This window comes from Vipera ursinii (genome assembly GCF_947247035.1).
Source record: "Vipera ursinii genome assembly, chromosome: 5".
NCBI lineage: Eukaryota > Metazoa > Chordata > Lepidosauria > Squamata > Viperidae > Vipera > Vipera ursinii.
Window position 1 is genome coordinate 44,400,106 of NC_139518.1, and position 26,087 is coordinate 44,426,192.

General features: G+C 41.3%; 1 protein-coding gene across 1 annotated transcript in view; it reads left to right on the top strand.

The window, feature by feature from the left end:
• Positions 1–26,087, top strand: part of HPSE2 (heparanase 2 (inactive)) — a gene marked incomplete at both ends in the record, with an annotated part of 178,476 nt that overhangs the window by 129,540 nt on the left and 22,849 nt on the right. Inside the window, 3 exons of the mRNA XM_083364364.1 lie at positions 5,314–5,487; positions 6,315–6,486; positions 20,212–20,259. Of these exons, the coding sequence (XP_083220490.1) occupies positions 5,314–5,487; positions 6,315–6,486; positions 20,212–20,259 (394 nt within the window). The remainder of the gene's footprint in view (positions 1–5,313; positions 5,488–6,314; positions 6,487–20,211; positions 20,260–26,087) is intronic.

A 26,087-nucleotide genomic window follows, 5' to 3' on the forward strand; every position in this document is an offset into this window, starting at 1 on the left:
TGCTGCAAAGGAAAAGACAGTTTTGCTCAATTTCAGCTAATGTGGAACCAGAAAATAAAAAGTTTTGATTTCAAATTCTAAGAATCCTGGCATCCAGAGCTCCCTTTGAATCAATATAAAAAATGTGAAAGCGTTCACTATTACATTTGCCAATGGTGAAAAATATTTGGTACATTCATATCCTATTCATCTGCATATCAGGTCCTTGAGAAAGTGAGAGAAATATAACTTGCCCTTTTGTGTTAGAATCCATTCTGTACTAAAGAACTCCAACTAAGAAGTGGGTTCAAAACATACCATTTAGCACTTTGCACGCAGATATAAAGGGAGGGTTGGCTTCTTTTGCTTCTAAGCTATTTTTCCATTTCCAACAGAGTCCTAGGGCTGGACTGATTGACATTTTCATTTTTTCACTCACAGATAAAAAGGAAACATCAGAGTAAAAACTTTCCTGTGTGAAACAGTCATCAGAAAAAACACAATAGACAGATTTTGTTTGATATATCATTGCAAGCACAATATTTTTTGGTTGAGCAAAAAATACTGTATGAAGCATTCCAGGATATCTGGAGGGCAATGACTTTTAAAATAAAGCTTAATATTTTTTAAAAAAAATTGCATTGGCCTGGATAGCAATGGATAGATCTTCCTATTGAGAGGTACTGCCTTTAAAGAAAGCAAAGCAAGAATTTCCTACAGCAGCAGTCCACAACTTTTGTGGCTTGGTGGCCCAGCAGGGGGGAGGGACAGGGGAACTGGGCTATGTAAATGGCCATTGCACAACTGGCAGGCCAGTGTGCACATGTGCATGCACACCTGTTGGCTTGCCACTCATGGAAGTTGAGCTGCGTACATGCTCCAGACAGCCACTCACACAGCTCAATTGCTAATAGGCCATGGCCTGGTAGTGGACTGCAGCCCTAGGGTTGGGGACCCTTGACCTAAAGACATAAAAATACAGCTGCTTTTGTAATAGCCATAATAGTCTTAGATGTGGAACCTATAGCTCTTTCAATAACTTCTCAGCTAACATACAAAATATATGTATTTGGAAATGACTATGTCATATTTTATAGGCCATCCTATTTCCTCTACTTATAGCATCTTATCATCAAGAGAGCTATTAGACTTATATCCTAATAAGCATGAGATACATGAAATAATACTAATACTAATAATAATAAGTTGGAAGGGACCTTGGAGTTCATCTAGTCAAACCTCCTGCTCAGGCAGGAAACCCTATACCATTTCAGACAATGGTTGTCCAGTCTCTTCTTAAACAGTTCCAGTGTTGGAGTATTCACAGCTTCTGGACGCAGGTTGTTCCACTGCATAATTGTTCTAATGGTCCGGAAATTTCTCCTTAGTTCTAGGTTGTTTCTCTCTTTGGTTAGTTTCCATCCGTTGCTTCTTGTCCTGCCTTCAGGTGCTTTGGAGAATAGCTTGACTCCCTCTTCTTTGTGGCAACCCCTGAGATATTGGAACACTGCTATCATGTCACCCCTCATCCTTCTCTTCATTAGACATTCCCAATTCCAGCAACTATTCTTTATGTTTTAGCCTCCAGTCCCCTAATCATCTTTGTTGCTCTTCTCTGTACTCTTTCTAGAGTCTCAACATCTTTTTTACATCATGATGACATGATGTAGAATATTGAAATTCAAAACAGTGCAAATGGCCATCAGTCCTCTTATTTCATGAAAATATGGGCAACTTTATTTAAAAAATACAAAAACTGAAATGTATTTAAAAGGAAAATAGGGAATAAAAGAGAGAACAATTCAGGTTAAGCTGCATCTTTAAACTACAGAAGAAGAATGGATAAAATCCAATTTCTATGACCTATATGTGGATGTTAGCATTTATTTGGATACAACATTTTTTCCCAACCCAGCCCATGCACATATGTTGTAGTCCCAGTGTCTGGAGTGCACTAGGAAAAGGATGACATAGGGTTTCATTGCCTTCAGGAGCTGCATAACAGGCAGAAAAATTGGAGACGCAGGTTTTCCCAACAGAAGAACATAGTGATAGAAAAGCATTTTCTCTCAGTCAATATTAAAGACATAAGACTTCCAGAAAAAACTAACCAAGCACAATACTCTTTTGGCATTCAATATAAATATTTTTTAAGAAAAATATTTTACAATTTTTATAGACAGCCCTAATCCTAACAGCTTTGAGCAAGAAATAACAAAGTAAAAAAGTATATAAAATATAACTAATTTAAAATTGGATTTGGTTTCATTATGTTCCATCAATTCATTGTCTAAAAGCAATAAAAATTAGTGCCTTAAAGGTGTCATTCAGTTAATCTATGGGCCAAATGCCTACTAGAACAGTGATGGCGAGCCTTTGAGAGACCGAGTGCCCAAACTGCAACCCAAAACCCACTTAGTTATCGCAAAGTGCCAACACAGCAATTTAATCTGAATACTGAGGTTTTAGTTTAGAAAAAAAATCATACATTAACATCTTTTGTCTTAAAAGAAAAATATAATAACAAAGCTTTCAGTGATACAAACAACTTTTTACTGAAGCCAAGTGGAACATATATTATGTCAGATACTGAGATTTAGGTTACCAAGTATTGAACCATTTTGTACTAGTATGTTATTTAACCACAGCTGAAACTTCACTATCTGAAAATTTTCAGTACCTAATGCTTGTGTACCAGTTTGTGTAAGCAGCAAAGGGAAAAGGAAGAATAGTTTGTTCTGATGGGTTGACCAAGATTTGCCTGTTCTCCTCTGTGGAATAGGACAATTCGCCACCACCGTCTCATCCTGGCTATCTCACCCTGGCCAACTCGCTGCAGGACAACCTGCCATGGGATAATTCAACATGGGATAACTCAAGAGAGGGACAAGTGAATTGCAGTGGGCCTTATCTTGCTTTAGGTTTGAACCTTCTCAAACGTGTCTGCTTTTTCTCTCCCCATGCCACCCCCTCCCCCACTTCTGGATGTCAGCAGAGCGGCTGGCACTCGCAGCGGGCATGCCAGGAAGAAAGGAGGGCAGCATCGTCTTGCAACATACCATGCTCTCTCGGCCTGGATCCCACAGGGAATACCTGGGTGTGCCACACTTGTTCCACTGGTTGCTGCATGGCTTGGCCATTGGGCTGCTCCACACTCTGGCTCACCGCAGCCTTGAGGACTTCTAACTTGAGAAGATTCAAACCTAAAGCAAGACAAGGCCAGCTGCACTTCACTTGTCCCTTTCTTGACTTATCCTGCGCTGAATTGTCCTGCGGTGAGACTGCCATGCTGAGTCGGCCATGGCGAATTGTCATAGGCCACTTCTTTGAAGGCTGTATCTACATCTTTTAACTTTGTCGAGTCACCAAGACTATTCTGATGCAAGCCCTGAGAAGTAAGAAAACCAGTGGAGTATGATTAGACGTGACAGATAATCCTATTCTATTCTTACTTATATATCATTGCTTTACTAATGCTATCTCCAGAAAGCAGCAGCATAACATCCAAGGGAAAAAGAACTCTTTAAGCTGCATTCAGCTATATTTCTCTATACCAGGGGTAGGCATCCTCGGCTCTTTTATGACTCGTGGACTTCAACTCCCAGAATTCCTGAGCCAGCATAGCTGGCTCAGGAATTCTGGGAGTTGAAGTCCACGAGTCATAAAACAGCCGAGGTTGTCTACCCCTGCTCTATACTATATACCTCATCAGCATAAGAATGGAGCAAGTAAAGAAGCTCCAACTTCTACTTGCGACCACTGATTTTTTTCTTTCACTATTTCTTTCTTAAGAAATACTGTATAATAGAAATCACTATGGCAATGTGTATTCCCCCGACACTTACATGTTCACAGGTGGAATCCTCTGAGCTTTGGAAATGATTCTTGGCCCCGGCAGGTGGAGCCTGGACATAAAAGTGATACAGTTATTCTTAGACAGAAGTACTTGGGATGACTCATTTTGAGCCTGCATTTTTCTTAGAAATGCCATCTTTTGTTCTTATTAAGCACTGCCAATAGATGCTGATTTTTCAGCATGTGGCTGGTAATTTAACCCAGCTCAAGGATCTGTGTTCCAGGGACAAAGGACAGGATGTAAGATTCCAGAAGGAAAGAGGTTGCTTTGTGTGGGAAGCATTGGGCTCATCTGCCAGTACCTGTTACACCAAGGATCTTGACATTTTCCAGATGTCCCTGCAGGAAAACAGCACCTGATTCCACTTAAAGCTTGCAGCATCTCTCCTTACTCCCACACCTCACACCAGAAAATATGGAACTTTCCGAGAAAAATAATGTCTTTGGGCTGGGAAAAATCTTAGGATTTTTTATCAAAAACTGGAGCTGGCTCTGACTGTGCTAAAAAATGAGCATATGCAAACAGGAGGCCCCAAGATGCTTACAAAAGTCAAGGTTTCCTCAGAAATTGCATGACCTAAACAGAATGGGGGCTAGTGTAACAAGGAATGACTGAGACCTGAGAGACAACAGATTTCCCCCAGGGGAGAAGACCCAGTCTTTGGCCCCATAAAAAGCAAACCGTGAGCCGTCTGGGCCTATTTAGCATCCATGACCTTTTACCTTAGAGATCTCCCCCCCAACGACTGCCTGCTGTGCTCAAACTTGCTTTTCAGCACAGAAAGACTCTTATGGCTGCTTCTTATATCAGTTTAGCTCCATTAATATCTGCAAATTCATCAAAGAATGAGTACATGGACATGTTTCTCTCTGCTGGAATTATTTTTGGGGGAGTGGTAGGAGGATTTCTGATACACATTATAGTAGTCTCTTCAGTATTCACTAAGTAATCAGTAAGTTTCACTTACCTTTAAAAAAAGATGTTCCACAAGATTCACTGGTTAGATCTAAATTCCATTTAGATGTTTTATTTTATTTTATTGGTTTAATCAACAGAGTAGGGGGAGCAGCATACTAGTTCCAGTGGTGAGATTCAAATATGTGAACAACCGGTTCTCTGTGTGGATGCCACTTCCAGAATTCCAAACTTTCTACTTTTTCTATTTATTCAATCCATGAGGGATGAAAATAAGGATGAGCACAACCATCTGTATCACTGGCCATTAGTATGACTCAGTTGGAGGTGCAAAGCAAGAAGAGTTTTTCTCTAAGCACCTTAAGACAGTTCTAAAACTTGAATTTTAAGAATTAATTGCAGAAACAATTCCTTGCTTTGAACGTTATTCTTCCAGTTTGAAGATTATGATTGGCATGGAACTAGTCAGCCGGTTCACACCAGTTTGGCAGAATCTGTAGCTAATTTTTTGTTGCCCAGGCTCTTTGCATTTGAGTTTCAGGTTGGATTTGTTTTTTTCCCAGCCAGGTCTCTAGACAAACTTTATAATTTTGCTGACTGCTCTGGCCTGCATCTCATCTTTGCACTAAATGCTTTGCGCCGGAATCCCAACAATTCCTGGAACAGCTCCAATGCTCTCAGCCTGCTCAAGTATAGTGCCAGCAAGAAGTACAATATCTCCTGGGAGCTGGGCAACGGTAAGTGAACTTTAAGGATGGGGATTTGGAGAAGGGAAGGAAATGGGAGGACCAAAGAAGCATTATTTTGGAACTTTTTTCAATAAAGTATTGCTGTATGGAATGTTAGTGCAACTCATCCCTACAGGGATCCAAACAGAACAAATGAGTTGAATAAACACAGGCACCTGTAAGTGCAATAAATATATAAGCATAAGTATATAAGCATAAGTGAGAACATTTACAAGTACCTGGGGATAAATATATTTACAGTGTGATCTTACATCACTGTATCCAGAATTAAGTCAATTAAATTCATTCCAATAGATAGATGACTAAGAGATATGCCTTGTAAAGACATATGACATCATTTCCTTATGCATAGAGATAGTCCTCAACTTACAATCACAATGGGGACTGGAATTTCCATCATAAGTTAGTGAGATCATAAAGTGAGTCATCATGTGATGAGACCTGGTTTTACAACCATTTTTGCTGTGGTTGTTAAGTGAATTAGCCCTGTCAATAAGTGAATCCAGCTTCCCCAATTGTCTTTGCTTATCAAAAACTAGCTGAGAACCATGATAATGTGACCGCAAGATGCTTCAACTCTTTGTAAATATATACCAGTTGCCAAGCATCTAAACTGAGGTCATGTGACCATACGGGTAGTGCAAGAATCATAATTTTGAGAATGAGTATAAGTCACTTTTCCCAAGGATGTTGTAACTTCAAACCATTGTTAAGTCAAGGACTACATGTAATGCCTCCAGAGTAGTGAAGGTTTATCACGTGAATTGTCAGGATGTTGTCAAGGCTGGTTAATGTTTTTTTCTGTTTTCTTACAGAACCAAATAATTACCGAACCCTCACAGGACGAGCAGTAAATGGCACTCAGTTGGGCAAGGATTATATGCAGCTGAAGAGACTGCTACAGTTAATCCGCACCTACTCCAGAGCCAGTCTATATGGGCCCAATATTGGGAGACCTAGGAAAAATGTTGTCACCCTCTTGGATGGGTAAGTGATTATACCTATCTTCAGAATTACTATATAATCCATTTTTTCATATAATAGAGAAACCATGAATTTGTAATAATGACTTTGTAATAATGCCGCTGGGGGGGGGGCAAAAGCCCTAATAAGCAGGCATATACATAGAATGAAGGCTATTGCTAAGCACATTGATTTGTGCTTAGATTGTAAGCCGCCCTGAGTCTTCGGAGAAGGGCGGGATATAAATGGGATTAAAAAAAAATTCTTCCTGTAAGCTAAGAGAATAATGCACAGCTAGTTAAGAGCTCCGTGACCATCAGATACAAGAGATCAGAACCATTCCAACACATCTTGTTGCCAAATGTGAGGGGACTGGCAACCAGTCATGCTTTTCCCCATTGGCCAACTATTTCTCACCCATCCTGAAGTAGGAAACTACATTGACATAACATTTGGTGATCTTATTGCCAGTTCCTATCCTGCATCTATTATGTCTGCTAAAGTTTTCTCGTGTTGAGGTATGTTAAGCATAGTGATTGCTTAATTTTTCTGGCTTTGATGTCCTGTGTCTTTCTGAACATTACAGGTGACAGGAAATAATTCACCAGTCAAAATACTGATATAATTTGGGGCAAGGATGGGAAAATTCTGAATTTTGATAAGTGACTGACTAGTCTCCCCTTTGCTACTGTGTGGTGAAGCAGGAGAAAGCACGCCTCACGAACTGTTACATCCTTGTACATGCTGATCTGAACTATCACAGGCAATGCCCCATTGATCTATTCCCTCCAATGGACTCTAGACAATGTCTTATTCAAAGGGAACTACTGCTAAGAAGGTCCTACAGAACTAAAAGGGATGTACTCTCTCATCAACTTCCGTGGTTGTTCTGAGTGACCAATTTCTCTACCAATTTGAGAGTTGAAATAAGTTCAGTAATCATTCCTCAAGAAACTCAGGAGCTATGTTACCACCATATATTCTATGACCTTGGCCCCAAAGAGAATTCATCCAGCCTGTTGAATCTAAAGTAGTCTTTTAGTATTACCCTTTTAGCATTAGAAATTTTAAACTGATATTTTCTGATCCCTTGGGCATTGCTATTTTTGCCATATCTGCTTACAAACCGCGTGTTAAGATGACAGCAAACACCTGATCTAGGGTTTCCTAATAGTATCTAAATAGGAATATGATATCTTTTCTTGTAATAGGAGTAAATGATTCATTATGTCCCTTCTAGTTTAATAATAATAATAATAATAATAATAATAATAATAATAATAATAATAATAATAATAACAACAACAATAACAATAACAATAACAATAATAATAATAATAATAATAATAGAGTTGGAAGGGACCTGCTCAGGTAGGAAACCCTATATCATTTCAGATAAATGGTTGTCTAGTCATATATGGACAAATATATGATGTATGTTAGATCTAAAAGAAAGGAGAACTGCTAGTTTCTGAATCAAAGCTGATCTTGTGTACTGTACCATATCACAGAGCTGAAGGAAGGAATTATGGAATGATTGAGCATTCAATGAGCCCTAGTGGCACAGTGGTTAGAATGCAGTACTGCAGGCTGCTTCTGCTGACTGCCGGCTGACTGCAGTTTGGTAGTTCAATTCTGAATGGCTCAAGGTTGACTCAACCTTCCATCCTTCCAAGGTTGGTAAAATGAGGGCCCAGATTGTTGGGGGCAATATGCTGACTCTGTAAACCGCTTAGAGAGGGCTGTAAAGCACTATGAAGTGGTGTATAAGTCTATTGCTATTGCTATTGCCTCTCTCACTTTCTGATTGATTTGGCATAGGTGTAAGATGTTCCATTCCCTGTAAAGATTTTCTGGACTATAGTTAAAGGTCTTATACCTGCTATAATCAATAGTATTACTTTTCCTGCTCTTTGTTTTTAATCCTGTCTCATATTGCTTCCTGGCCATAGTGTTCCTTTCCATATAGTTTGGTTAAATTCTACGGCCTAAAAAACTTTTTTGCTATCTGCTTTTATAAATTATTAAAGTAAGGTTTTCCCATAAAATTATAAGTACTTAACTGCCTGAATTTAGGATTTTTTTTCCAAATAGATACATATTTTAAAAACTAAACTCTTCTGTTGAGCATGGCTAAATTATGACTGTGAGAACAAGATTTTATATTTTATTTATTATTAAATATATGTGTGCCCATCTTGCTATCCAAAGTGACTCTAGGTGGCTTACAGTGCAGTAAAAATGCAAAAAAAGTTACAAATACAAAAACAATTTAAAGTTCCAAGAGTTTATATGGGCTAACAAAACCAAGAGCTCAAGTAGAGTGAGGGTGATGCATCCTTCTCTATCACTGCACCAACCACCTCTATCAAAGCCCCAGGCCAACTGGCCAAGCCAGGTTTTAAGGCCCTTCTGAAAACCAGAAGGGTGAAGGCAGATCTCACATTTATTATAAAATAACAAATGGTAACTTTTTAACACTTAGATTAGCTTAATGTAATCTTGACATTCTTGCTGTTCCAATAATTATTCCTAGCTGCGATGACAAAATGCAGAAGAAAATAAGAGTTCTTATATTGTCAATAACTTATGTAGGAGAGAAAAATTGCAGGAGACATGTCTTCCTTTACAGCCAAAGCAAATACAGTATAAAAACCCAACTCTCTAACATGCAGCCAAGAAAACAAAAAGTACAGGCAGTCCTCTTTTAGTAACTGCTTTGTTTAGTGATGGTCCACAGTTACAATGGTGATAACAGAGTAACTTTACCACCAATTCTCACATTTACAACATTTGCAGGTCTGTAAAACAAAGGAAAATTGAAGTAAGATCATAAGCATAATTGCAGTTTCACTTAGTGAACACTTCACTAATCACCAAGTTCCTAATTATGGTCACTAAAAGAGAACTACATATAATTAGTTTTTGCAATGCATACAGGCAAGTTTTCATTAAAGTGCGTAAGCACTGAATTTGAGGACAGTAGTGATTTTACTGCCTTAAAACTATTTTTGTGAACCTTGGTCCACTTCCATGGGGTGTTTTTATCTAAGAGACAGTGTAACAGCTCTGCCACTGCGGCCTTGTTAGGAAGGAATGCATGGTAAAAATTCAGGAGGCCCAGGAGTGCCTGGAGCTCTCCTCTGGATCTGGGGCTTGGTGCCAGCTGAATTGCCTTCAGCTTGGACTCCGCAGGATGGATGCCTTCAGTATCAATACAGAATACCAAGAACTCAGTGGAAGGGACCCCAATTTTACACTTGTACCTCTTCAGCTTGAATCCCGCTGTGCGGAACCGTTGAAGGACATCTTTGAGCCTCCTTGCTAGCACCTCAGTGGACTCACCAGTGATGAGCACATCATCAAAATAGGGGCAGACCCCCAGAATAGCCTTGAGCGTATGCTCTATAACTCCCTGGAAGATTCCTGGGGCTACGGTAACCCTGAATTGGAAGTGTTTGACTCTAAAAGCCGCCCTGTGTGTCACAATTGTTTGTGCAGCCGCTGTGGCCTCATCCACAGGTAACTGCTGATAGGCCTGTGCCAAATCTAACTTAGTAAACATGGTACCCCCTTGCAGCGATTCCAAAATGTGGCTAACAACTGGCACCAGGTATGTGTGCTGCTGTAGTGCCCGGTTAATGGTGCACTTGTAATCAGCGCAAATTCTGATCTCCCCGTTGGCCTTAAGTAGCATGACAATGGGAGTTTCCCATTCACCCCCATCTACAGGCTGTAATACCCCCTGACTGACTAGCTTGTCCAGCTCTGCATCGATTTTGTGTTTTAGTGCAAATGGCACTCGACAGGGCTTGATCCTAATAGGCGTTACAGCAGGATGAAGCTTAAAGGCTATCGGAGGGCCCTTGTACTCTCCCAGGCTTGTATCAAAAACATCTGCGAATTCCTCACATACTGACGCCAAGTTCTCTGCTTGTGTCCAGTGGATCCCGGTTACTTGAATACCCAGTGCATCAAACCAATCAAGCCCAATTAAACTCGTTCTCTGGCCCTCCACCACAATTACATCTAGGAGCCCCCAAAAACTCTTGAATTTGACGGCCAAAGTGCCCTTGCCTTTGACGGCTACTCAGGAATTCTGGAAGTCAGTTAAAATGATGTTGGACAGCCTAAGCTTGGCCCACCTCTTGCTGCGGTTGCATATGAACCGGTAAGTCTCAAGTGAAATAATGGATACAGCTGAACCAGTGTCCAGTTCCATCCTGCAAGGAACGCCTTGCAGCTTGACTTGAAGCCAAAGTTTTGGTTTAAGAGGGTGGCGAGCTCCTGTATGGCAGACACTCCTGCGACTGGAGCAGAACCCTACTCTATGCTGTCCCAGTGCCGCGGTACCTCTCCTGTTTGGCTCATCCGGTTGACGGTCCTTGTGGTCACCTCTACAGATGACTGTGATGTGGCTGGATTTCCCACAGGCCTGACACGTGGCTGACTGGAATCAGTAGTCACCTCATTGGTGGTGGCTGCCACAGCCCAAACATCGAAGGAAGGGAACTGCCTTGTAAGGGGGCTTCAGTTCCTTGTTGTGGTGCTGTTGGATCTTGTCAACTTCGTGGTCGGAGTTGATGTCTTCTTGATGTTCAGCGTCCTCATGGTGGATGGCTTCTTCAGTGCTTTTGGCAGGCCGCAACGCCTGCTGGCAGCTTCGTCCACCATAACTTCTTTTAAGGCTTCTTGGAGCGAGAGAGTCTTCTTTGCGAAAAGTTTTTGTTGGAGCTCTCTACTCCTTAGTCACAGACAAGACGATTTCTAAGCCTTTCTTCCAAATCCGAGAATTGGCAGAGGCGCAAAGCTTGCCTCAATGCCGCGATGAACTCTGTGGCCATCTCACCCGGTTGTTGCACTTGCTGTTCCAAGGCATGCTTCCATGCTATCACCGACAGCTTTGGTTGGAAATGGTCACCAAGCTGTTTCTTCAGGTCTGCGTAAGTAACGGACTCCAGCTGTGCCGGTGCAACTAAGTTCTCTGTGATGTCGAATGTTGCAGACCCGCAGACACAGAGAAGTGTTGCAGCCTTCAGGCCATCTTTGGCAACTTGGTTTGCATGGAGGTAGTTCTCTACTCTTGAAATGTAGGATGTCCATCTCTCCGTGTGTGTGACATCGAATTCCTCGAGCTTTCTGACCTTCGACATGGTGAGAAGTCTTCGCGGCTCGTGTCTCGCGTTGCCTCATGCTGCTGCTGCTTCATATGCTCTGGGACTAGTCCACAGGGCAGGGTGGTCTCTAGTGTGGCTTGCTAGGCAGACCGGGGGGGGGGTGGAACGCGGGTGCTGGCCTCACCCCTGGTGATTTCAAGCTCTTTCAAAGAAGCAGCATCCCATCCTCATCGCCAGTGTTGTGCAGCCAGTTCTTTGCAGGCAATAAGCAAGACAGAAGGTTGCAAACAGGAACATTGCTTTATTGAGACAAACAGAACAGAACTGAAACAGAGGCAGCTACTTATATACGGTTGGACACTAGGCAGCGGCCAATAGGTTTAAAGGAACCCATTCCCGCCCCAAATCATCCAATGATCTTGGAGAGAACAAGTCTGGCTTAGTCAGTGACTGTTACACAGACACACCATTGAGCAACATTAAGCAGCATACAGACACGTGAAACAGTTCAAATAAAAATCCTAATACATTACAAACAGGTTCCACATTTTAGAAGGCAATGGAAGATTTTGGGTCCATAAACCTTCCCGCCATCACAACACTCATACGCTCTTTGAGATGAGATGTGTTCCAGGTTTTTCTCCTTACTTTCTTATTCTTGTTCTGGTTTTTGTCTTATTTTTGTTATTGTGGTTACATGGTAACCATTTCCTTAATGGTTAAAAAGTTTTTTTGTGTGTATGTGAGTGTATCGTACACTGTATACAAATACACAAATTACACACACACACACAGACACACACACAAACACAGACACACAAACAAACACACAGTGTGTGTGTCTGTGTGTGTGTGTCCATATATAATGAGAAAGGCACTTCAGTCAGCTTCTTAGTAAATGGACTTTGGGTAAAATATGTAATGTAATGAAGCAAAATATTCAGTTTGCTGTCACACTGTCTACCCACTTCCTAACTTACATGTCTGACCTTATAACCAAAAATTCCTTTGAAATATCTGCATCAAACAGTGGGCTTTCCTACCAATGGTGAAGTGAAAGTAATAAAAAAAAACTTTAGAAATGTGAAAACAGGGTGAAGTACATTGCTAATGTTCTTGTGTTATTGATGTTTGACCATATAATAAAGATGAACACAATAAAAATGAATTTTGTATGAGGAAAAAACATCATGCATCCCTGAAATAAATGTATCATCTTTATAGTTAGTGCTGTCAGATAGGTATGCAGAAGTTTATTTGATTTAAGTTGCCTCCTTTGAGGGGAATGTTTAGTCTTACATCTTTATGATCTTTTTCTTTTGCCTGTTTTAAAACTGCAGTCCCAACTTCTCTTAAGCTGCAGCCACTTATCGTACTGACTGGATTTCTTATAGTTGAGTTCCTCTAAAAGTCAACATATTTAGAATATTTAACAGATTTCTTATATAAATTCAGTTCTGCAAGTGTATATTTCAGTGGTATTATGCCATTTTTAATATTCACCAAATAATTCATATTATATAATATATTGTCACAAATATATCTGCATTAATAAGTATATCTAAGACACATTTTTCCCAACATTATGTCATCCAGATGAATACTTCCAGAATTCTTGAGCAATATTCTGTACATTATAGTCCAATACTTTGATGGAGAAGTTGGGGAAGATTGCTTTATGGGGAAGTGATATTTCAGTTTTCCTTCTCCAGTCAAATGTGGATTTTGAGAATGCATTAATGCAGAGAATTAAGGCACAGACAGATTGCTGCATCAAAGTGCTATACTTCAGTCTAGAAAAAGTGTGATAGCATACATTTTACTATCTGCATTATAGACTTCCATTGTGTATTAAGGCTGGTGTCAGCACTCAGCCATGGAGTAGACAAAAATGAATCCTCTATCTAAAATAATAAAAACACTCCAAAAGATGGCTGCATGAAACTCCATGTTGGTAAAAAGATCAGAAAAATTGTAATGCACACATTAGTGACAAAATAAGCAACACACAATGGTAAAATCTGGTTCTCTTTCTTGGGTTAATTCAACTGTCTCTGCATCACAGGACTAGTGCTCTTTCAAAAGTTTTAAAAACTTCCATATTTTAAAAACTTACTTAAGGAGCTGGAATAATAGACAAGCACTTCTACAGAAGACAAAAATTCAGTCTGCCCTGTAAATCAAACTAAAATAGCACCATCTAGCAATTCGAGGGATAGGGTCATGCTTGTAGGACAGGTCTCAACCTCTAGTTGAGTCATCAACTACATCATTGATAAAGTGTGCTAAATCATTTAAATGGCAAAAATTGAATTGGGAGAAAAGTAAAAATATTTTTTTTAAATTCTGGAACAGCTGTAGTTGACTTAAAGTTATGATTTTAAGTCTCTCTGGTGTAACTGGTTATGTCAGGATTCCCCCCTAAAAAGCCACAACATCATCAACAACAATAAAAGCATTGTAGATTATGTATGTTCTGGGAGATTTCAATATACACACTTTTCAAAAATCTGGAGAAGAAACCATTTGCTCCTTGCCAGATAAACATAGTTAAAAATTGCAAGTCATAAAGCTTATTTTTAAGCCCCTTCCACCTTAATCTTCATTGGGTATTGTCAGATAAAAGACTACCACCCTAGTATAACCAATTAAAAGTTAAAGTGCAACTACTTCATCTTTTAAGAAAAAAATATGGAGCAAGTAATTGGAATTATGAGAGGTTACAAATAAAAATAATGTCATATGAACCCCCTACAAAATTCCATTAACACAATAGGGCAGTTGCAGAAGAACAACAGTAACTGGAGGCACCCATAGGGAAAGCGAAATTAATTTGAAACACAGACCAGTTTATAGCCCACACTTTTCCTTCAGTCACACAGAAATAATTCTATGGCAGTCTGCTATAGACTTCTGTTTTTATTAATTCCAGATATGAAAAATGAATAGAGATACCTCATTTAACCTATATTATGGCTTAGTGCCAAATTATCTGCAGGGCTGCCTCTCCCCACTAGAGTCAGTCTGGCCACTTTGGTTGAGCAGTCAGAAGCTGCTGGTTGTCCCAGTTTTGGGAGGTTGGAGAGGCCGAAGCCTGGAAACATTTTTCTGTGATGGGTCTGGCTCTCTGGAATGGCTTCCCATCTGCCTTTTGGAAAAAGTTGAAAACAGAGTTATCCCAGAGGGCCTATAGGGTCTGATGCCAGGAATTGTACTTACTGTACTGTACTTATATTGTATATTTTTTAATATTATTATATTTTGTGTGTTATTGTGGGCCACCAAAACAGCAGCATGATATAAATCAGATAGAGATAAAAATGTGCTACTTTTGAACCTGCCTAAAATATGTGCTCTAAAGCTATGAAGTATTTTCTCTAGGAAAATCCTCTTCATGAACAGTTAAACTTAACAGAAAACAGTAGATGAACGCTGTCATCTGTGCATCTTTATTATTCCTATAAGGTGTGATATTCACTCTTTTATCTTCTTGTTACATAAAATTGGCTCTACCTATCCTTCATATGAATAAACATTATACCATATAAACATTGCTGGGTTGTTGTTTTTTACAATTATAATTGCTATTAGAGGTTGCCATTAATTTCTTTCCCAAGATTTGACTGACACTGCAGACATTCAGATATGTTCTGAGACAGTTCTCTGACCACTTGCTGATTCAGAGCCCGTTTTTTATATGCTGCATGCTGCAGAATGTTGATATATGACAAACATGGAAGGGAAACCAGATGTGGATTGGGAAAGAAAAGCACACATCAAAGAATAACTATCAAATGCTGGAGAGATATCTTGGAGCCTGAGCAATTATTTCTTATTCCTGCAGAAGAAAAAAAAAATCTTAAAAGACTAAAGAAGGACACATATGTGACATCTATATTTAAGAAGGAGAAGTTGAGGAGTTATAGACTGGTTAGTTTGACTTTTATACCCTGGAAGTTATTAGGATGAGCAATAAATCAATCTTTTCAAGCACCTGTGGGAAAACAGAGTAATTACTAGTAGGTGGCATAGATTTATGAAAATGACAAAGGGTATAACCAATCTAACAGACTTTTGGCAGGGAATATTTCAAGTATATCTGGCCAATGTCATAGATGTCATACACCTTAACTGTAAACATCATTTTACATATGGATCATGGAAAAGCAAGTAAAACAAAATAAAAATTGGAAGAATTTTATTTTTCTGTTTGTTTGTCTAGGTTATATAGCCACTCATCTCATAAAACAAGTGACTCTATGCAGCATATAAGACTAAAAAAATAAATGTCTAAAAACAATTATCATTAATAATTATATTTAAAAAATTAGAAAATGTTTTGGAACAAAATTAAAGCAAAGAAATAAATAGAAGAAGGAATGTTCATAATATGAAGCCACCTCATTAATTCACCTCTTCCTGGGGAATAACCAGGTCTTGAAGAACCTTCAGAAGTTTAGAAGCAATGAAGCCATCCTCACCTCAGATGGCAGAAAATTCTGCAATGCAGATGTCATAGCAAAAATGGACTGCCACCTAAGACCCACCAGCTGGAACTCCTGGACAAAAAAAACCCATAAAATGACCACTTTGTTGGATCTTGTGAGACAGGCAGATGAAATCAAACAGACACTGTCTCTCAAATAACCTGGTTTCATGCCACTTAGAGCTTTAAAGATCAACACCAATGCCTCAGATTGGTGTTGGAAACAAATTGTTAACCAATGCAGCTTGCACAGCACTGATGTAATATATACAGTATCTTCTTAATTGTAATCAAGTCTTTGAAGCTTCTAATTGGCTATATACCCTTCTCAATACTCTGTGAGTAACCCATATCTTGCACAGGCTAAGCTGACTTCTTGTTAATGCCCTCCTCTTTTCTGAAGTTAGAATTGATGTTTGCACATATGGAATAATTCTTAAAAACTCTTTTATTGGTGAAGTAATCTCAATTATTGGTAGAGATTGGGTGGCTTTTGTCTCTCTACCAGTAATTTAAGAACTCTGTTTAACTTCCCTATTTGACATCTTTTCTGAAGTTTGTCTGCAGTCTTGAGATTATCTGTACTTAACTAAAACTAAAAACTGAAATCAGCACATGAAGATTTATGAAGTACTGCACATTTATGTTTGGGTGCCAAAGATTATGGATAAGTCAAATGAAATTAAATCAGTTGGCTACATTGATTTGCATGGAAGAAATCCCTGAATCGCAGCACAACAAAAAGTTTCAGTTACTACTGGAAGCCCCAGCTGCCCCAGTAATATGGCTCAAAACCACAGCCAACTTAGGAAGTTTCAGCCACCCCAGCACAGTCCCAGCCTCAGTCTCCCTCACCACCCTGCACTCTGCCTCCCCAGCTACTGGCAAAGGCCTGCTCGCCCCAACCCTTCACGAGGCAACTGCTGACCAAGCAGGACCATCTTTCCTAGGCCTTACAAAGAAGAAACCCTTGTGTAGCCAGAAGCTGCCTTGCAATGGGCCGGGCCAGGCCTTCTTGATCAGTAGCAGAAGCAAGAAGACTGCGAAGGTCAGTTAGGGCTGCAGAATGCAGGGTGCCAAAAGGGCATACTGGGTTTCCCCGAAAATCAGACCGGGTCTTATATTAATCTTTGTTCCAAAAGACGCAATAGAGCTTATTTTCCAGTTAGGTCTTATTTTGGGGAAAATACAGTACTAAATGCATCCATCTGGCTGATGATCTTAACTGGGGCTTGTTATTACGAGTGTCCTGAAAAATCATTCTAGGCATATTTTCCGGTTGGGTCTTATTTTCAGGAAAACATGGTAGATGGGGAGAAGATAAGATAGTGGGGGAGTTGAAGTGCTCCTGCAGTCGTGAAATGTGCATGAGTTATCAAGCACCTGACTTTTGATCACATGACTTCAGGAGCACTACAATGGCTGTAACTGCAAGAAGTGGTTATATGTTCCTTAGTTTAGTACCACCTTAACTTCAAACAGTCTTTGAACAAATAGTTATAAGTCAAGGACTACCCATATCTCATCAGGGAGGATTTCAAGTGGAACTAGCCTATAAGTTCTCCCAATTTTACAGACTGGTTGGAGTACACCACTGTTTCTGTATGTTTGCCAGAAAATAAATAATACAAAATATGCAAGGTAGATTGTGTTCTTTTTTGGACTGGTGTTCCCTATTTTTCCTATAAACTTGCATTACCAAGACTCTGATGAATGAATCAACTGATTCAGTGCTGGTACAATTAATTCAGGTTGACTATTTGATATGGCTTTCCCCTTCCAAATACTGCTTATTATTTTTTAAAAGAATCTTCTCAATTTTATAAATGGATTATTACTAGGGAACTTTCCAAAGAGTAAAAGCACTCTTTGGAAAGGGGTACTATGTTTTTTTTATATGATCCAATGATAATAATATGGTCTAATAAATTCCAATGAGCACAGGAAAATATGTGGAAACTCCTGGAACTCTAATTAGACACTGGAAAAAAGCAAAGAGGGGAAAGATTTTCTACAGTTCTACTATGACAGACATGCTCCAAACCATCTGAATGGTGGGACTTGCTAACAGCTGAATGGCATTTCCAATTCTACTACTGCTTTGCGTCCACCTCCACCTTCACTGCTGTTTCTGTTACCTCTTTTTGTTGATCCGACTACCACTCCAATGTCCAACACCAGAACCAAGACCATTCCAGCCATTCCACTGTGCAAGATATTTGAGAAAAACCCTATCATCCAATCACTCATTCAGAGACCTCAAAAATAAGACCAGCAGAAACTGTTGGTTGAAGATTGGGAAACACCTCTTTTGTCCCAACACTTGAAACTACCAAACTTTCACCCAACCATTGCAATCTCCTCAATCCACATTTCATAAATTCCCTCCTAGATTCATTGCCATGAGAAAAAAGACAAATGAAATTTCTCTTAATATTCTGCTTGAATGGCTTCATGTTGGGTATGGTTCCAGTCAATGTTGATGGAGGAGGGGAGATGTGAAATCTTCTCCTCTTGCTGTGCAGGGATGAGTACTCTACCCATTCTTGTTTAAAATCTAGATGAAACTGCAGGAAGCGATTCACTGATAGCATACAGCACAGTATCATCAATATGAAATAGAATTTAAAGCAGTAATAATAGGTTGAATGACTGGCATCCTACAAAAGTAAATTATCTACTATCTAAATTATCGATTAGCAAAGCTGAAACTATAAATAAGGCAGGATTGATACTCTTAATATTTTTGTGCTGAATAAATTTATCAATACAGTGCTAATTGTATTGCCAATTCAGGATAATAATTTTATATCACATATGGAATGAATAAATGTGCGTGTAGTTAGCAAGTCATGTTCAAATCACCATTGGAACTGGAACATAGTGACTCACAGTATGATTGCGACTCACTATGGCATGTTTCTTACATTGTCACTTTCAGTACTTACAGTTACTGAGATTGTATTACATGACTAAACTAATTGAAAGAATTCCCCATGATTAGCTGTGCTTCCAGACTTATTTGTAATTCTATCCATCAGTTGTGCAATTGCTCCATCTTTTCTTTCTTAAGGGGTTCTTTATAGTGAAAAAACACTGGTGGATTATAAACAGAAGACAATAACATCTGGATCTCGCTATAAAATTCCATGAACTACATGTTATGATTGCGTAATAAATGGCTTGTCTGGAATCTTTGCAGATTTCCCAACAATTTTTAAATGAAACACAATTGGGAGGGTCTGCCAGTTTAATCCACGCAGCAACACTCGGGAAAGAATTGGAAATCTTTTCTTCTGAAACTGTATCTTTCCCCTTCCAAAATTAAATGTTATAGTTTTTTGATCAGCAAGAGAAAAAGCTAAGCCAGTTCTAGTTGTGAAATCAAATTAAAATACATATTTTGTGCTATATTAGTCATGGTGTCACACACTTGTGTACACGTATGTATTACACATCGTATTGCTTTTACCCACTTCATAATCTGATACACATTTCCCAGCTGACTTCCAGAGCAGAGGTCCCCAACCTTTTGGGCACCAGGGACCAGTTCCGTGGAGAGAGGTTTTTCCTCAGACGAGAGTGTGTGGTTTTGTGTGCTGCCTGCATCTCAGGGATGGACTTTGCTTGTTTGTGTGGCCCAGTTGCTGGCATGCCACGGCCCAGTACTGGTCCATGGACTGTGGGTTGGGGACCCCTGTTCTAGAGTACGGTCTCTCCTGCCTTTCTCTAAAAATAGTGCTTTTTAAACCATATTTGGTAGAAATTTGAGGAGTTGCAATTAAAAAATATTCAAAAGAAGTCATGTTCAGAAAACTGTTTTAAGAGGTTCAGACTTTAAATGCTATAGCACTAATTGGGTCAGGATTACTGGCTTAAATTTATTTAGATTAGATTCTTCTTTCATCAAAAAAGTGCATTCAGAACTAGAGTAAGCATGAATATTTGTACCAGCTGCATTTGGCTCATTTACTTTGAAGCATGGCTCTCAAAAAGTGTAGTTGATAGAAGAATTCATTCTTAGACTTATTCAAAGATAGAGGGACAGGTGCTCATGTAGGATGTGTATATGCATGCATGTACATGTATACATATGCATGCCTTTCTCTTAGGCCCATAAACTTACCTGCTTTCTGTATTTCACAGGTTCATGAAGGTGGCAGGGAACATAGTAGATGCAGTTACCTGGCAACAGTAGGTATTTTTTCTTCTCTTTTTCCTTTTTAAATGTTTATAAAAGGATGATCATGACAAAAAGCTTGGGTACAGGACAAAAGGGAACCTAATATTGATAGGACCTTCAGACGAGAGAACTCAGAAATTTATCCTCATTTTGCTCTTCTGAGTTTAGTCTGAAAATGAAGCTCTTTTGCATCACAAAAGGAAGAGGTACTCTTTTAATTATGTAAAGCCAAAGAAATTCAGCAGGTGACCACATTACCTACTCCTGTAGTTCAGGAGAACTTAAACCACAGGTGTAGATCCAACCTTGGCATCTTTAAGACATGTGGACCAATTCCCAGAAATTCTGGAGTTGAAGTCTACATGCCTTAAAATTGCTAAAGTTGAAAAATACTGGTGTAGATATAATCAACAGTCATTAAGCTGAATAATAACTTTCAGCATCCTTCTTCTTGAGTATTGCTAGCTGGGACTATTGCTAGCACTGTTATTCAGATATCACCTCTCTTACACTGTTTATTCTGAATATAGACCAAAGAGACTTGACGTGAAGTTTAAAACAACCTATTCTAACAAATACAGCAATCCCTTGGAGTACTTCATATTCAGGTAGGATGGTATTCTGAAGAAAATTCACACTGGAAGTCCACTAGGCTTCCTGATTAATTAATGCTTTATAGGCCAGCAGGTGGGTCACATTTATCTGACTGCTGTATCTGCTGTTGTAAGGAACAGCTTGTAGGGAACTGGCTGAATGTATAATCTGTGCTGAGCCCGTGGGCTTCAGAAAAAAACAGATGGAAAGACATAATTTCTACTCTTCGTATTGTTTATCTGAGCAATCAAGTTTCACTGCCCAGTGATAACACATGATATTTTTGGAAAAACTCTCATGTACAGCATTTACTAAGCCTGAAGGGATTATTGTTACTGAAGGAAGTTTGATTGGACTACGTAGTTAGAAATCCTGGCTATAGGAATTTTGCTATAGGTGAGATTGAATTCATAGGTAGCTCCCTTGAGAAATAGTTGAGATTACCAATGTTTGGTGTTTCTTCTGCCTACCAAAATGGCTTTCGTGCCAATTATGAATTGAATACTGAAAACTAACAACAGTCATTTATTCTAGGGATTTGGCTGCTAGCATTATTTGCAGGTATTCTCAGAATGATGAGCACCCAAGAAGGCTTTGCCTTGGACATTTTTAATGAATCATGTCCTTCTAGGATTCCACATATGTTTCCTGATAATAGTGAAAATATATCCCCTAAATCATAAATTCACTGGATGCCCAGTAGTTATCAACAGGTCTTATACAAAGAAAAAAATCCTTTTATTCAAGCAATGTTTGCTTGTTACTTGCAACAGTTTTGTTGATGATTTTCTTTTGGCTGACAAAAAATAAAGCATAGTAAAATCAGGTAAATGGAAGGTATTCTCAAATCTCATCTAAACTATCACTAGCACATATGCCAGAATGCTCTTTCATATTTTTGAATGCCTTAGACCAGAGTTCCCCAACCTTTCCAGCTTGGTGGCCTGGCAGTGGGGGGAGAGGGGATGGTTCTGCCTGAGTGGCAGGCAAGCGTGCATGTGTATGCAGCTCCATTTGAGTGAGCTGCAGGCAAGTGCACATACAAATGGAATGTGCGTGCATGCACACGCTTGCCTGCTGCGAGCGCAGGTGGGGATGCGAGCTCACGCACATTTGCCTGCCACTTCTGCAGCCCAGTTCCAAAAGGCTCAAGGCCCAGTAGTGGGCTGTGGGCTGGAAATCCCTGCCTTAGACGGTATGCAAGATTATTGCCCTCTGAAGCAAGCATTTTCCAAATAATATCATAGTTATATTCATAATGAACTATGGTAACTTAGGATAATGTAAGTGCATTTTTCATAGTATCATATACCAGACTCTTGTAGACACTATGGAATTCTTTTCATAATGGTACTTTCCTTCCTAAGTTTCAGAAATATGGGAATACAGATTACTTTCCCAGAAGCAGACACAGCATCTATTCTATATAATGAGAATAAGTCTGACTATAATAAGAATGGCATTATTGGCCACATGCTGATTTGTTACTTATTGCTACTATTCATGTTTTATGGTTTTAGGGTGACTGGCAGAGAATTTGTGAGATATTTGCTCTTAAAATATGTAAAATAAGTATTAATTTTGTAGGTGTTATATTGTATCAATGGAATAAGAGAATATTTGAACATCTAGTGTAGTAAAACTATTTGAAAGAGTCCATTCCATGGACTGAAATAAAGAAAAAGCAAAAGGTAATATTCTGTATAATGAGTCTGTATGTCAAGGTGCTTCGCAGCCATGACCTTATCACTGAGATCAAAATAATCTAGATCAGACATGTCAAACACAAGGCCCGGGGGCCGGATCCGGCCCGCGAAGTGGTTTCATGTGGCCCCCGAAGCCATCCTGGAAACAGTGAGGGAACAGCCCCCGCTGCCTTGGTCCTGGCCCACAGACCCTCCTTCTGCCAGAGACCCTCAGATCTGTCCCACTCCTGCCCAGGCCCCCATAGGCACCCTTGATGCGAACGATGTAGAGCTGGCCACGCCCACCCAGTAGGCCATATGCACTCTAGCCACACCCACCCAGTAGGCCACGCCCACCCTGGCCATACCCACCTGGCCCCTTGAGGGCAACCGCAATACTGATGCGGCCCTCAATGAAATTGAGTTTGACACCCCTGATCTAGATGTTACAGTCAGTATTTTTTCTCAGGAGCCCAATTTGGATTAAGGCAGTGAATGCTTTTAGATTAAGTATGAACATGAACTTCTTTGCTACACTTTTCTACAATGGTAATCTTATTTTAGTCCTATTTGTATGATACTTACGTGTAGATTTAGGAAAAATTTGGTGCAGGGGTGAGGGAGGGCATCTGTTTTCTTGCCATTGCTGGAAAATGATCTTCCCATCCATATCCTACCAGAACTTATGTTGCTGTGGTTTTTGGTGTTGCTCTGTGGTGAAGGATTTTATCTGAAAATTGTGTATGCATGTATAGATGCAGCACATATTTTTATAATAAATTATTAAGAAAAACAGAAGTCAGAAAGTGAAACTGAGCAATGGGAGTTGATGGATACATAGCCTGTCATTAGTGGTTAATTGTACTAAAGGCAGGAGAATATCTCAGATAATGCAGAAGAATGTTGTTTGATGCAAACAGCAATTATTTTACAGATCAGCCTTGTACATGGTACAAATTCTTATCAGCTCACATGCTAGCCTTCCCTCTCTGCCTGGATAACCAAAATGTCACCTTGATGAAGCAAACTGGAAAATACGAGGTTTAGACTTAGGTCTAATATGTCTGAGAATTTAGCAACTGGTTCACACAAACAGAACTGAAGCACCCAGCTTTGTATAAACATCCCATATTTTTGATCCCATAAATTAGATCCAGTAGCTATATTGAGAAAGGGATAGTGGACCATACAAACAAAAACACAAAACCCAGGCTTGGGGAGAAGTGGAATGGAGAAAGAAAAGGTGGTACAGATCTAATTTCAAGCAGACCTCCCTAAAAATTCCTGCATGTTGGGAAGTGGCTTTAATGCCATTAACTGAAGTAAAAATTAGGGTCAGATAATGGAGCAAAGTTTCCTCTGCAATAAATTGGAGTAAAATAAAAACAGCTGTGCTGAAGCCATCCAACTTTGTTCATTGTATGCTGTCTGAGACTAATGGGTCTAAGCAACTAATTGTGTATATTGCTAGAAAAAATGTATTGAAGATGTAATAGTTCTGTTTAGTGAAGGAAATGGCTAGTATACCAAATCCACAGAAGAGCTTTCAGTTTGGTTTACACCATTTCAGGTTATTATAAGGAAGTCACTCTGCAGTGAGAGAGGACTTGATCTCATTCTCTGTCACAAGTGGTGCATGAAGTGTGCTATCACTCTCTTTCCCTCAGTCATCTCTTCTCAAGTCTAAACATCTCCAGCTCCTTTAAATTTGCCTTTATAGGACTTATTGCTACTCCCTTGATTGTCCTTGTTGCCCTTCTCTATATCTGTTCCAATTCATCTAAATCAGACATGTCAAACACAAGGCCCGGGGGCCAGATCCGGCCCGCGAAGTGGTTTCATGCGGCCCGCGAAGCCATCCTGGAAACAGGGAGGGAACGGCCCCCACTGCCTTGGCCCTGGCCCAGAGACCCTCCTCCTGCCAGAGACCCTCAGATCTGTCCCACTCCTGCCCAGGACCCCATAGGCACCCTTGATGCGAACCATGTAGAGCTGGCCATGCCCACCCAGTAGGCCATATGCACTCTAGCCACGCCCACCCAGGCTACACCCACCCGGCCCCCTGAGGGCAACCGCAATGCTGATGCGGCCCTCAATGAAATTGAGTTTGACACCCCTGATCTAAATCCTTCTTAAGGTACCGTATTTTCCGGCGTATAAGACGACCCGGCGTATAAGACGACCCCCTACTTTTAAGAAGTTTTTCAAGGTTTTGTCTTATACACCGGAAAATACTTACATGCCCTGCCCGTCGCAGAGGAGGCGAAGGCCTGACTGGCCCCGCTGGCCCTCCCGCTGCTCCTGCGCTTCTGCCGGCCCCCGAGGCGCAGTGTTTGCCGGGCGGCAGGCAGCGCCGGAGGGCAGCCGCCACCCCGCCACGGCTGGCGCCCCTCCTGCTCCCCCCCGGCCTCTTTTTTAGAACTCGTGCACTTCCCTCTCACTGTCGGCCGAGGCGCGCTCGGCCCGGGCTCCCGGTCCCTCTTCCTGGCCGGCTTCCCACCCTGCCCCTCATGGAGCTGGACTGGGCGTGCAGCCTCTCAGTGTGGCTGCTTTTCCTGGGCACCTTCTCCTCCCCCCGCGCTCCGCTCCTTCCCAGCTCACTTGCTGCCGGAAAGCATGCTGCTTGGCAGCGGCCTGCAGGAATCCTACAGAGGGCGTGCGCAGGCGCAGAGCGAGGCCCCGCCCTCCCCAGGGACTTGTAGTGCAGCAACCAGATTGACTTCTGATCAGCGCTTCTTCGGGGCACACATGGCCGGGAAAGTGCGTCAGAGTCCCAGGTACCTGTAAGGCGATCAGCCTGCTTCTCCCCCATTGCCCCGCATGAGTGCCTCGCTGGCCGCCGAACCCTGCCTTTTGAGCAGGAGCGGCCTTGCCCTTGGCTGCCTCTGCGGGTACCACTCTGGTGCAGAGCAGGCGAGGCCAGTCCCCGTTTGGCCCGCCAGCTCTGGGAGAGCTCCGCACGAGTGCCTCGCCGGCTGCTGAACCCTGCCTTTTGAGCAGGAGCGGCTGTCAAGCCCCGGGCTCGACAATCAACCAAAGTGGGGGGGGGGAATCCGTGCAGCAACCCGGCTACCTGGCCTGCCAGCCGCTCGTTGCTCCGCTGATCAGCTGGGAGGCTGAGACTCCGGATTTGAGCCACCGACAGAGCACAGCACAGGGAAGACGTGCCAAAGCTCATCCCAGAGCCTCCCGCTGCTGGAAGCCTGCTTGCAAAAAGCAGGGCGGGCAGTAGCAGCTGCTCACGGCGCCTCCTTCCCCCCTCCCGCCGCCCTCTCGCCTCACGAAACGGCCTCTTAGTCCGGCGCGCAGCTCCGATCCCGGCCACCAGGCTGGCTCGTCTCCGACAGCACCGCCCAGCGGAAGCGCATCCCCGCAGGGGGGAGAGCGGTGCTGGTGACAGGTGAGTCTGGCGGGCGCGAGGCCCTCCCCTCGGGCCAAGAGCCAACAGGCAGCGCCGCCTTCGCGTGGGGAGAGCCGCCCGACGCTCCCGCCCAGCCGTGTCCCGGAGCCACGCCGGAGTTTTTTTTCCGGCATATAAGACGACCCGGCGTATAAGACGA